This window comes from Abrus precatorius, unplaced genomic scaffold, assembly GCF_003935025.1.
Source record: "Abrus precatorius isolate BTA unplaced genomic scaffold, Abrus_2018 Scaffold2, whole genome shotgun sequence".
Lineage (NCBI taxonomy): Eukaryota > Viridiplantae > Streptophyta > Magnoliopsida > Fabales > Fabaceae > Abrus > Abrus precatorius.
The window spans coordinates 4,430,840-4,445,743 of record NW_020874362.1 but is presented as its reverse complement, the minus strand read 5'-3'; the positions used below and the strand labels follow the sequence as shown (position 1 = coordinate 4,445,743).

The 14,904-nt window shown below is 31.8% G+C and overlaps 1 protein-coding gene across 1 annotated transcript; it reads left to right on the top strand.

Moving 5' to 3' along the window:
- The first annotated feature begins 12,336 nt into the window (after window positions 1–12,336).
- On the top strand, window positions 12,337–13,660 carry LOC113859034 (probable calcium-binding protein CML41). Its single transcript, XM_027491851.1, has one exon. The coding sequence runs from the start codon at window positions 12,512–12,514 to the stop codon at window positions 13,088–13,090; it is 579 nt and encodes a 192-aa protein (XP_027347652.1). The 5' UTR covers window positions 12,337–12,511; the 3' UTR covers window positions 13,091–13,660.
- The last annotated feature ends 1,244 nt before the right edge of the window (window positions 13,661–14,904 follow it).

The window sequence follows — 14,904 nt, the reverse complement described above, 5'->3', positions numbered from 1 at the left end:
CACGGGTCGCTCAGCAAAGGTAATGGTCAGAGGTCTAGTCAAGAAGAGAGTGTGTGGCCTGTGGCGCACCCGCTCCTACAGTCAGTGTCACCACCACTCCCTCTTTCCCAAGATATTTCTACCGTTCTCATCTTCCACACTCCAGTATATTGCTAAATCATTAACCGCACGTTACACTGGCGTTAATCATGCCTCATTCACACACATTGCAATATTCATTCTCAGTATACGACATAAAGCCTACAATCATGCGTAATACACGGCATTAGGCCCTCATTCGTTTTACAACACACGACACAAGCCTATATTCATTCATATTACATGGCCCTTGGGCCCACACTTGTTTACAACATTCATTCAAATATACGGCACAAGTGCCCATACTCATTCGCAGTACTAGGCATATATGCCCTCATCCTATCACACGACATTTAATATATATATATATATATATATATATATATATAATTCACGTTCATTAATTCTCGGCAACCACACATTCTCTCATCCACACATATAATATTCACCTCTCACGACACATGGCCCATATCACATTTCATAACAATTTCCTACTCTCTAACTCAGCCACATTCCAATATTCAACAAAATAACAACAAATCACACACAATAGAGTAGGGTAGAGTCCCCCTCTACCTTGGATTGAAGACCCACACTTGAATCCAACCACGGAAGCGCTCTCTACACAAATTTTGGCCTAAATACATGGAAGAACTCCATGAGAACCCAAGGAAACTGAGCAACAGAGAAAGGGGATGAAAAACGAAAACTTTAACCATTAAAACTCACCTCTAAGCGTTTCTCATACAGATTCAACCTTCAATCTGGCTTCCGAACGGCTTTGGAGGCAATTTAATTGGTAGAATAAGATTTTGGGTCGAGAGAATCGAAGAGATTTGGAAGGAAAATAGGAAAATGAAATCCCAATCCCTAAACCCCTTTTTAAAACTCTTCTAGTCACGACACTCTCGCTGTAGCAATGCCCCATATCACTCTTATCATTATTCTTCCAATAGTGAAACACATCAAATTCTACAGTGTCATCATAATCAACTTGTGACTCATCCAAATATAATTCTAATTCACTTTTACCAACAGTAGACTTATTTTCATTTTGAAACATTTTAAACTCCTGTAAGATATAACATAATAACCATTTAAAAAAATAAAAATAAGAAACACATCATGATTAAAATGTCATAAGAGAACATACATTGAACAATTTTGATTTCTTTGACCTATTTCCATCTCCATGTAACTTTCACAACAAATTGGATTCATTGGAAGGTTGAGACCCACTTGTAGCATTAAAACTGTTTGCATATTCTCCACAAAGTTTATCAAACTTATCCTTCACATTATTGACCTTCTCATAAGAGGTTAGAGGATTAAGATAGGTGTAGCAAAATTGTAAAAAATCAAGCTTCAAATAAGGGTCAAGAATAGCTCCAAAAGCTAACAAAACACAATAATTCTTCCAATATTTTTCAAATTTTCCTTTCATTCTTACAGCCATATCCTTTATGACATCATCTTCATTCAATAAATATTCATTCAACAAGCATTCAATCTTCCAAACTTACATAAAATATAAGTTTAAAGTCGGATAACAAGAACCAGAAGCCATATTTGTAGTATGAAAAAACAGGTCTAAAAATTCACATAATTTCTCTCCTTTCGTCCATTCCTCATATGATGAACAATATTTATAATTTCTATCAACAACCTAAAGAATATCAAAAACTTTTTCATACTTGATTGCACTCTCAAGCATTAAGTATGTCAAATTCCACCTCCACCACAAACTGCTGCACCTTCTAAGAATGAGCCTTCCTTGGAAGAGTTGATGAGGAAAATGGCAATTAACGATCTGAATTTCCAACAAAGAACAGAAGCATCCATTCAAAACTTGGAAAATCAGATTGGACAGATTGCTTCCGCTCTGAATCATTTGCAATCTCAAGGTTCTAGTAATCTATCTGCACAATCAATTGTCAATCAAGATGATGCTAGTGCCAACACCTTGAGATTAGAAAAAACCATTCAAGACTCTCAAGACCTACAACCAACAGATGAAGATCTAAATTCTATTGCTCTAGCAAGTGATTGCAGTGCAGAATCTGCTCCTACTGCTCATGCCATATCTATCGATGCAGAAGAAAAATTTGAACAACCTGTTCCTCTTGCATTTCATTCAGTTTTACATGATAATTTGTTGAATGATTTAGTTGATGATAATTTAGTCTGAGTTTTCTGATTTTTTAAATTGTATTAATTATCCTAACTTAGCCAAATATCCTGATTCTTTTACTTGTGATGGTTATACTGATTCTGCAAAATGTAGCTTTTGTGCTGAAATTGATACATATGTGTATGGTGATTTTGATGTAGCTATTGTAGATACTGAGAAAGTAAATCATGATGCATCCATTGCAAAATCTAAAAAAATGAATCATGATGCATTTGTTGAAGTGCAAGTTGCATATCCAGCTCCAATTTTTACATTGCCTGCTGCATCTGAGTTGAAGCCATTTCCTGAGCAGTTGAAGTATGGATATTAAATCACTATATATCCAAGAGTGCAGCAACCAAAGTATAGTAAGAGTACACAATATTCTGCACATTAAGGCAATCAGGAACATGAAGAGAAGCTCATTGAGTTTATCAAGTAGCTGGAAGTCCCTCCACGGTTATTTTTTCCATGTTTCCAATTAAATGAAGTGCTACAAATTTATGAGAAAAAAGAGGAATATCTAGGGATACAAATAAAATCGCTACTATCAAAAGTATCTCCTAGAATTAAAGATCATAAGGCATCAAGCTAGTGACATTAAAAGAGCGCTGTGTGAGAGGCAACTCATAATTTTTTTGCATAAGTCTTGGAAATGATCAAGTGTAGCAAGAGAATGACCACTTTTAAGACTTAAGGTAGTCACTTTGGTGAGAAAAATGAGTTTGTCATGAAGGTAATCACTTTTCCAAGCAAAAGTAGTTACTCTCGACCCAGCAAAGGAGGAAGAAGAAGAGGATGCAACCGATAGTTTTTCTTCCTCCAACTCAAATGAAGACCTAATTTAGTTTTAGTTTCTTTTATTTCAATTACCCTTTAGTTATTTTTATTTCATTTCCTTGTACATATTACCCACCATTTCCAATAGTTATTGCACTTTATCACTTTTCTTTTCTTGCTTTAATTTTGCCCTACTGCTTTATCTTTGAATAGTTACTTGACGCTTTCATTCTCTTTTATATATAATTATCTGTTTAGTTTCCATACTTCTTTTTTGTGCTAAATGCATTGTGCGTCTTTCTGTAGAGAATGCCCCAGTCCCATTAAGAGGAGCATGAATTTCATCTCTGAATTGTGAGCCATCATCCATGAAAGGGGAGTGATCTCTTGCCTCTGTTTCACATGTTTTTAGTCTGATTTTCTTGCATACTTTACAGATAAAATACAAAAATATGTTCATCATTCTTCTCTTTTTAATTCAATTTAGTTTTGTAATTCTGATTTTATGTTCTGATTGTACTTCCCATTCAACTCACAATCAGTCTCTGTTTTGTACATATTTACTATTCCTACCACACTGAATATATTTTCTTGTAAGGTGAATTATATTCACATGTTGCAATTAATTATCACCTTTATCATGGTAGAGAATTGGGCCTTAAATTTCTTTCCTATGTGCACTTTACATGTATTTTTGCATCTATCCTCTAGAACTTGCCCTATTTCTTAATTGAATATGCATTGTGTAATTTTTTATCTAGATGATTGAGGCCTTCTTTGCACACACCTACCCACCCTAGAACACCCTTGCGCATAATTACCTTGTTCTAAACTATGATTTTTGCCAAACTTAGTCTGCAAAACTGTTTTTCTTACCTCAAGAAAGGAATTTCTTTTGAGTTGCATCAAGATTGAATGCAAGAAACTAAGTTTGGGGTGCTGATTATCACTATAGTTGCTTAAGGACAAGCAAAATCTTAAGTTTGGGGTGGTGAACATCATACATGTTAATAATACATGTAAAAAATATGCTTGAATTTGAAGAAAAGAATGATTGTCAAAGTCCATAAAAAAAATGATGATGAATGAAATAAAAAGAAAAAGAAAAATACAGCAAGTTTTTTTTATAGAAATTTTTTTTTCACATAAGGCAAAATAATAAAAAAATATGGTGAAAGAATGCTTGAACCTCTTAACTTACATCATTTAATACATTCCATTCTAGTTATTGTACTCATTCACTCAAAAGAATTCATTTCTCTTGAAAAACCCACTTGAGTTGCATTATGTGGATTGTATTAAACCTTACTGGATTTTTGTTTCAGTTTAGTGGGACTTTGCATGAAAATGATTTATATGAGTGTGATTTCTTTGTTGAATGAATTCATGGTTTTGAAATTATTGGAAGTGTCAATTAGGGTCTAATAATGGAATGAAAAATTTTGAGAAATTTTTTTGGATAAATCCTTATGGAGTCATTGATTTTAATTTTTATGAAAATGATTTTAATGATTTTATGAAAATGGTTTTAATTTTTACATTGATGTCATTGATTTTCCTTTGTTTTCATCTTAAATTTGTAAGACCCATCCTCATGGAGGGCTAAACTTTCTTTTAATCCGTAGTGAGTTCATGGATTCCTGAATTCCTGGGTATGAATGTCAATATAATTTCATTTCCTTCATGAATTTATATTTCCTAACTCTTTGAATTGAATTAATGGTTGAATGAGGGTAACATTACTTAATTAACCCTAATTCGTTTTAATGAAATTCTTAACTTGGTTTGCTTAATCCTAAGTTAATTTCTAAGGTTGTGTAATCTTGGGGAAAAGATTTGGAGTCCATTAAATTTGCTTAAATTCGTATGGAGTTTTAAGGTTAATTCTTGCTTGTTGAGTTAATCTAATTCAGAGGAAGAGGAAAAGTATTGAATCTTGAGAGGAATATGGATAGAATCACATGAATAAACTAAGGATTGCTACATTTCATTGATTGAACTTTATAATTTTGTTTCTTGCTTTTTACATTGATCTTGAAATCACAAAACTCCCTTGTTTACTTACTTTCTGAATACACTACACACCATATGTTTGATATTTGATTACTCGTTCAATGATTTATGGGAGACGACCTAGGTTAGCACCCTAGTATTATATTAATTTCTGTTTATATTTTGATGAGGATTTGCAACAAATCTTTTGATCAAAACTTATAACTAAAAGTGTGTTTGTTTTATTGGACTATACATATGACAGACTGTATGAGAATGATTCACTAAGAATAAGAATCAATTTAGTTTGGTTAAAAAAAAAATTGGGTACTTTCGTTGTTAGAAAAAGGTCATTACACTTATCATTTTCCTTTCTCATTCCATTTCTTTTTTCAAAATTTCTGTCTCATTACTATATTTTCATTATGGCCTTACTCCTCTCATCAAGAACAAGAAAACTCATGTTATCAGCAAAATCATTTAAACATATATTCACAAACAAGAACACATAGCCACATCCATACAAGTACAACAAATCATGTTTCAGGTAACGTAATAGAACTTTCCTTATCTCAAAGGACAAGTTTAGTTAAGGAGTTAGTGGAAAGGGTCGTTCAAAAGGCCAAAGTCATCCTACATATTATAGAGAAGAACGCTCTTTGAAAAGAAGGAAAATAGTGAAAATAGAGGCGAGAACGAAGAGCCAAGCTCTGAGATACTCACCAACGATTCCGTAGAGTTAAGGTTCAAGCTCAAATTCGGGGTAACTTCAGAGTTTCTGAAGCTTCTCTCTATAGGATGGAAGAGAGAGTTCAGAGAAAAAGAGTTAGGAAATGTTTCTTGAAGTATAATGCAAGTCTCAGGTCAGAAATCCCTTAAATACCCCCTGAACCTTGCGTGCTCTTGCTTGAGCGAACGAATTCTCACTTGAGTGAGACTATCTTCACCTGAACGAGCTTCATCTCGCCTGGGTGAAATATGCAAATAGTGGTCTCCCCAACTATTTTTTGATATTCTGGTTGGAGCAAGCCCAATTTTGTCTGGGTGAGGTGACAATTGAGTTGTGTTTATCTCCTTCTCGCTTGAATAAGACTCATCTCGCTTGAATGAGAATGTCCTAAAATCTTGTGGTTCTAGATGCTTAGTCTTACTTGAATGAGATCCCCTGCACCAGACTTATCTAAAATGCTCAAAATTCATTCTCAAATACATTCTAACATTATGCAATATTAAATAATTCATTAATTAATCAAATAATAAAAAAGAGGGTGTTATAGCTCCATATAAACCTTCTTTTCGATATCTCCATGCAAAAATGTTGTGTTCACATCTAGTTGATGCAGTATCCACCCTTTTTTGCTGCCAATACCAACAATGTCCTGATTGTAGTCATCTTGACCCTTGGACTAAATGTGTTCAAGTAGTCCAAACTAGCCACTTGAGTGAAGTCTTTTGCCACAAGTTGAGCCCTTTATCTCTACACTGCCATCAACATTGTATTTCACCTTAAACACCCATTTACATTCAACAACTTTCTTCCTTTAAAGTAGCTTAGTGAGGGTCTAATGAGGTTGTCACTTAAAGCCTTGAGTTCATTTCTAATAACACATTTCTAACAATCATTTTGAATAGCTTTTGTGTAGGTTTGTGGTTTAACAATAAAAGAAATAGACACAGTAAAGTGTTTGTGTGAAGAAAATAATGAATCATATGAGATATTTTGAAATTGAATGTCTGACATAATTGGATGGATTGTTGGCGAGAAAAATATGCAACGATAATATTACAAATATGAGGGTGGTCTTTTAATCCTTTGAGATTGCCTTAGTAGGCATGTTATTAGGCATTGGTGGTTCATTTGTAAGTTTTATTTTATTTTCACAATTTGGATTTTGATTCTCAAATGAAAGGATCATCAAGCAGATAGGTTGCTAATTAGCAATGGTCATTGGTGCTCCAATGGTTGATTTTTTGTTTTTCTCAATCAAGGGAAATATTTTCTCCTAAAACATCACATCCCTTGATATGAAGGTTTCTCTTGACTTCAAATTATACACAATGTATCATTTTGTCCCTAATTTATATCCTAGGAAAAAGCATTTCTTTGATCTAGGATCAATCTTACTTCTATTACTAATGGAACTTGAAACAAATTAGATGCATCCAAAAACTTTTAAGTTTAAAATCTTAGGATGCTCATTATGTAAGACTTGGTAACATAATTTGTTATTAAGAAACCGAGTCTATTTATGATGTAAATAGCATGAAGGAACACATAATTCTAGAAAATTTTATGAAGGTTAGATTGGAACATGAAAGTCCAGGCCACACCAAGTATGTGTTGATGCTTTCTCTCCACTATCTCATTTTGTTGTGGGGTGCCAACATATGATGTTTGGTGTTGGATTCCTTTTTCTGCATACTAAGATTTAAGCAAAAACTCCACCCCATTATCAAACCTTATTGTTTTAATGGTTTTATTAAATTATGTTTCAATTATTGTGACAAAATTTTTAAACAAATTGGAAGCCTCATATTTTTTCTTTATTAAAAATATTCATGTATATTTAGATTTGTCATTTACTATAGTTAAAAAATATTTATAACCAAAAATTAAAGTAACGGGCAAAGGCCCCCAAATATCTACATATATAATATTAAAAATATTTATTGAATCGCTATCACTGTCATTCAGAGGTAATCTCTTTTGTTTTGGGAAATGTATAACATCGCAGGGAAAAGTTATTTTATTACACTCAATACCAGGATACATGCTTTTCAGAAATTTTAATTTCTCGTAGGATGGATAACCTAACCTCAAATGCCACAAATCAAAATCATATGAGAAAAAATTATTGACATAATATTTTATTGTGTTGGCAGTACCCTTTGGATCCTTTGCATAGAATCCTAATTTCAACTTAGCTACATCAATCATCCTCATCGAGCTGATTTCCTGAATCTGACAATTAGAATCTAAAAAATTACTTTGCAAGATAGTGTTTTGGTTAACTTTGAAATTGATATTAAATTGAACTTAAACTCGAGTATATATAAAACTTTTGTAAGGTGCAATGACTTATCAAGATAAACAGTTCCAAAAGTACAGGTGCTAACCTGGCTTCCATTTGATAATCAAATGACAATAGGTTTGATTTTTCTATGTGATTGAAAGAAACCTAAAGAATAACAGACATGATCACTTGCTCGTGTATTAATGATCTAGGAAACATAATTATATTACTTAGAATTATACCTGTGTTCTAAGGTTAACGATCACTACATGATTTGAAGAATTTGATGATTGGTGAAGAAAAGCTAATAGAGCTTTCTGTTGCTCCAAGGTAACAATCACACCAGAATTCTCTCAAGGTTCCCTCTTGGAAAAAATACTCTGAGTATCATTACACTCATCTTCCTCCTAGCTACAATTGTTGACATAGTTCTATTTCTTTAGGTGTTGGGGGTATCCATGTTTTTTATAACAAGTATCAACTGTGTGGCCAATTTTTTTCACGGTATGAGCACACTCTAGTGCCTTGTCCTTTTCCCTCGTTACCTCTTCTTCCACTATCACCATTCACTCCTTAAGGCTTACCACCTCTTCCTCTTTATCTTCCATAACTACTGGCCAGGTTAGTAACAACCTGAATCTCATCATACTGAGTCATAATTTTCCTTTCTTATTGAACTAGTAGGGAGAATACCTTATTAATTGATGATAATAGAATTTTACAGCAACATATTGGTCATCAAGACTCTTCAAAAAATGAATCACCTGATCTCCCTCTCTATATCTCCTTATCGTAAAAATTAGGTTGCAAGTACATCGATTCTCACAAGAATAATTCAGAATTGGCCTAAAATTTTCAAGCTCTTGCCACAGAGCCTTTAAATTTGTGAAATATGTTGTAATTGACAATGTTCCTTGTTTCCTGTTATAAATCTGTTTTTGCAATTTAGAAATACAAAAAATGTCTCCCTGATAATACCCCTCTTTAATAACACTCCAGACCTTAGAGGTCGTCTCCATCCATATTATGCTTTGAGTAATTGATCGATTAAGAGAATGATGTACCCACAAAAGTACCATGGTATTGCACATATCTCAAGCAAGAGACGTTGGTTCATCACCTTCGGGTCTCGATAATGATCCATCAATAAATTGAAGTTTATTCTTAGACCTCAACGCCATTTGCGTAGTCCTTGACCATGCATGATAGTTATCCCCTGTCAAATGAGCCGAACGAGAGAAGCTCCAGGGTTTTCATTGGGGTGGAGACAATAGGGATTCAAAGGATCTTGAGGAACATTCGCCATCAAAATCAAACAAGGATTAATTTGAAGAAAGAAGAAGAAAATCGGGGAAGAAGAATTTAAAAATGTAAAATTTCAGAGTGCAACAACACTAGCAGAGCTCCAAGGAAATGAGTTCTAATACCATGTAAAAATTCATGACATACATGCACCTTGAGACCTCGTACACAAATTACAGAGAACTTTGAGAAAATAAAAAAAAAAATCAAATTAATTGCAAGAAAAGCCATAGAATACTCATTATGATACAATTATTTATACAAGCTAAAAAAAGAGAAAGCTAACAAACTATAGCAGACTTGTCTAACAAAATCAACTAACTAACAGCTTAATAGAATACATCAATAACTTATTACATAGAGAAAAGAAAAATAACTGTAACATAACTTAGTAGATACATCTCCTAACACTACCGTCCTGCATCACCAACACATTAAAAAGTCATCTCCTCATAATATAAGCCATGTTTACTACTCAGATATTGACTTTTATCGGTATATACATATCATTCTTAATTTTCCCCTTTTATAAATTTTAAATTAATTGTATATTCTTATAATTTGATTTTTCTATTTTCATTCATCTTTATATTTTATTAAATTATTCATATATTTCTTGATAACTTCTATTATTTTTATATGTATGTTTCACTAAATTTAAAATACCTAACCCTTACGAAAGTTTATAGTTATTATAGTTATGAGTGAAGATGCTCGTAAGAAGCTGGAACAAGTGGGTGGCTGGAAATTACTCCGCGTTTGGTAGGTTCTTTTCCTTATGCCCGAATGCACAAAGCCAAACGTATCAAATATCAAGTAGGTGTAAAGATGGCATTATGCTCTCTGCACCACAAGAAATATATTTGAATATGGATGTTAATTATAATCAGATTCCTATAACATCATTTAACAATATTTTATGTATATTAAATTTCATCAATTTATTAATTAAATTAAAAAATTTTAATATTAGATTAATTTTATAATCTTTTAAATAATTAAAATAACATTTTATTAATTAATTTTTATAACATATAATATATTTTTTTTAAATATAAATGAATGTAAATTCTAAAATTGCCAAATTTTCTTTGAAAATCATATTAATACATATTTATTTAAGTTAAAATTTAATATAAATATATTAGTACGGTATATAATATCGCATAAATTAATAATTGAATTTATTTTTTCATATTTTATAAAAATATATTAGATGAAATAAGTGTTTACGACTCTTGATTATATCCTATGCATGTTATTCTGACACGAAACTGTGTCTGGACTCTTGATGATTTATAATACAACTTCTTAATTCTTAAGTCTGTAAATGCTAGCTGGACAAGAGGCTGAAAAGTACTCATACACATAAAAAAAAAAAAGGGTTTATTTAAAGAAACATGATTTTCGGTTTAGTTTAAGAAGTGCTAATTGATTCCATGAACTGATTGATTTTGGAATTGAAATTCTACTCAATCTGATTTGTCTGCATTTTAAACTTAGTCCAAAAACAACAAATATAAGTGATCATCAGGGAAGGGGGAATTACTTCAATATATATAATAAGTTATCATAATAAAAAAAAACCAATATAAAATATTTGGTATGAGAAAATTATGGTCGAATTTAAATTCAATCGTTTGTGTAGGTCAGTAGGGGTGTGCAAATTGCAATTGCTGTACCGAAAAGTTACGCAAGAGTAGTACAATTTTGTCAATGTTCACAATTTTAATTGGTTAGCAATTGATTTTTTTATAGATTAATTTTAGGTAGAAAAAAATATAAACAACAGACTCTTAATATTTATTGATTCTTTTCACAACCTCATCTAATCATTAATTTGAGGTGTGTGCAAGTATAATTTTAAAAATAAATATTTGATACAAATTATGTTAAAATTGAAAATAATTTAGTAATATATATATATATATATATATTACTAAATTAAGTAAGTATTTTAAATAAAAAAAATGTGTAGCCCTAAGTAGATAGGAATAATCAAATTCAGCCTCAATAAATATCTATAAAATTCATTCACAACTAATAGAAATTTTATCCATTAAATATGTCTGAATTTGAATGCAGGTAGTTGTAAATTTTGTACGTATAAATATAAATATTAAATGCCAAAATTGTCTCAACTTCTTGTACCAATATAGATATTCACTCCATATAATTAGTATGAGCATTAAAATTATTACTCAAATATAAATTTAATTACGAGGTTTTTTTTCTTTCTAAATGACTGTTATAAACATGGGAACGAGGATACTCTAATATCCTTCTCAAAGGAAAAGAAGAAAAAGAGAACTCTAATACCTTGCCGAAATTTTTTTTCTATTGCGATTCCTAAATACACGAGACTTGAGTTTTAATCCTGTTTTCAATTCCAATTCAATCAGTAATGTATACCGAAATCAGTTTGGAATTGAAACTGACAATTCATTTTATATTCTACCGTTTGAGAAAGGACTCATTAAAAAAAAAATCTTTTAAGTAGTAACAATATTTTAGAGTTAAAATTTTAGGATATACGAATAATATCTTAATTAAAGATCTTAAAAAAACTAACATAATTTATATTTATTTTATCCTAGTGAAATTAGTGAGAATTGAAATATGTATAACTTGCAAGATATAAAATTCTATCATACTTCATTCAACTAAAATAAATAACACTGTTTTCTCTTTCAATTAATTTTATGGAGATATTATCATTAAAATAAAATGATAAACAAAATAATGAACACCCTTTAGAATGAATAAACACGACAGGAAAGAAAAAAAAAATGAAAAAATAAGAGAGAAAATAAAATGTTAAAATAAAATCACGATGGAAAGGGAAAATTCATAATGGCAAAGGTGATTTGATTTCAAGACATTGCCACATCCATTTATTGAGACCCCACTAGGAAACTACCATGCAATTTCCTTCTCACCAGCAGGGTTACGTAATCTTTATTGATATCGGGCTCTGCTCCCCCAAGCACTTTCATAGCAACTCCCTCAAAAGCTATAGACCTTCCTTATATTCATATATATGTATCTCAATCCTTTCCTTCACTCTTATACTTCATATTAAAAGCTACTTCAAGAGTTACATCGTTCAGTATTATTATTACTACAATTTTGTGCTAAGAGAGAGAAATTAATTTCTCATTTCAAATTCGATCTAATGGCTACGGGGAAAATTCTCAAACCGTCAAAGTGGTTTTCAAACAGAAGTCTCAAGCTTAGTCTTCATCGTGGAAGATCAAGATTCTCCAATTCTTCACCGAGTTCTCCAAGAACTCCCACGTCAGCATGTGCAACTCCCAAGAATAATAGCAATGGAGAAAATGGGCTAATAGAAGTTTTCCGTCACTTTGATGGTGATGGAGATGGCAAAATTTCGGCCTATGAGCTAAGGTCATATTTTGGGTCCATTGGGGAGCACATGTCACATGAGGAAGCTGAAGGGGTGATTCATGACCTCGATTCCGATGGGGACAACATGTTGGATTTCAAGGATTTCACAAAGATGATGAAGAAGCAAGGAAGGGATGGTGATGATGATGATCTAAGAAAGGCTTTTGAGATGTTTGTGTGGGAAAAAGAAGGGTGTGGCTGTATTACCCCAAAAGGGTTGCAAATGATGTTGCACCGCCTTGGAGATGACAAATCCTACGATGAATGTGTGGCCATGATTGATGCCTTTGATATTGATCACAACGGGGTCCTTGATTTCAATGAGTTCCACCAAATGATGGCCTAATCCACGATGATGATTCATGTATGTTTTCGATGTATATGGTTTCATATTCAATCCAAACTAGATTTAGCAATTGCAAAATTGCGGGGTTTAATCAATGCTTCGACACTACAACTTCTATGTATATATATATGTGGATGCAATGAAGTGGAGAAGTACTCACTATATTCTCAAATAAAGCACGGTTATTTATTCGGCACTCCCTTAATATTATGGTTTATATTTTCGTGTATATATATATATATATATTTTACAAGGTATTTTTTAAGTCCTATCTCCCATGGATTTGCTAACACGAATTATAAGATCATCTTACTGATGAATCAATTGATCGTTAATGAAGTGGAAATCGATGTGATCAATATAGAAAAATCTATGGTCATCGAAAAATTACTTTTTGGGCAGATTAAGCCACGGCATTAATTACTTACCCAAAAGATGTAGAAAAATCTATGGTCATCGAAAAAATATCCTTGCATAAGCTTGAGAATTGTACTTCTAAGAAGCAGACACGAATTGACATATATCTTGCTTCATCGCATCCGTTGTACTTTTAATTACCCTTAAAGTGAAGATAAGGGCTATCAACAGTGAATATTTTTCAAACATATTTTATATGATTAGTTTTTTTATTTAAAAATATTTTCAATAGACCCATTTATAAAATAAGTATTTTGATTTCTTTAAAATAGACTAATCATAAAAATTGTATTTAAAAATGTTATTAATATTAATTTTTAATTATTTCTAAAATTATATAATAAATAATATTTTTATTAAAAAATTATAATATTTAATATTATTAAAATATTAAATTATATAATATTTATATTTTTTAATAAATTTTTATTATATATAAATTTTTATTGTATATTAAAAACCCGATATAGAAAGAATTTGCTGTTGGCATTTCGCTCGAGCCAAAGCAAAGCGATGAGAACATGTAGGAAAAAGTAAAGAAAAGAACATGCCCTGTCGGCTTTAATTCGTTAGCTTTTAGTTGTTCAAAAAGTTAAGAGAGATTGTTTGGGATAAAGAAAATTTTTCAAGTTAAAGATCATTTTGTAGGAAATTTCATTTTCGACAAAATTTTGAGAGTCAAAAAGGAGTCAAAAAGAAGCCTGGAAGATTATCTAGGACTTAGTTTTAAGGGACACATTTCAAGCTATTTTTAGCGATTTTTGCAACATTATTGATTTTTCTCAAAAAACTGCTTGAAAGACGAAAATATTCTAAGTCCAAAAAACTGAAGGCTTTTTCAAGGAGTTTTAAGGAGTTTTCAAATCACTGACACTCAAAACTACTCGAAAAATAGAACTGGCAAGAAAAAATAAAAAACTGATGGCTTTTCGAGAAGTTTTGAAGAGTTTTCAAGTCCCTAACACTCAAAACTGCTCGAAAAACAGAACTAACAGGAAAATATTCTAAGTCCACAAAAAAATGATGGCTTTTCGAGGAGTTTTGAGGAGTTTCCAAGCCCCTGACACCCAAAACTGCTCGAAAAAAACAGGAAGTGATCAGAAAATATTCTAAGTTCACAAACCTGACTGAGCGCCAGATTTCCTCCAGAATTGCTCGAAAAATAGAAATGGACAAAGAAAAGATTCTAAGTCCACAAGACCAAGACAAAGTTCTCAAAACTCCAGAATGGCTCGAAAAGAGAAGTCAAGAAGAAATTATGCCAAGGCCGTAACATTAAAGGAGTCTCTCAAGTTTCTTCCAGAAATACTCGAAAGATAGAAAAACAAGAGTCTTGATAGGTTAAGTCATTAAAAAATTCAGAAGCGGTTACCAGCAGTTATCAACATTTACCACTA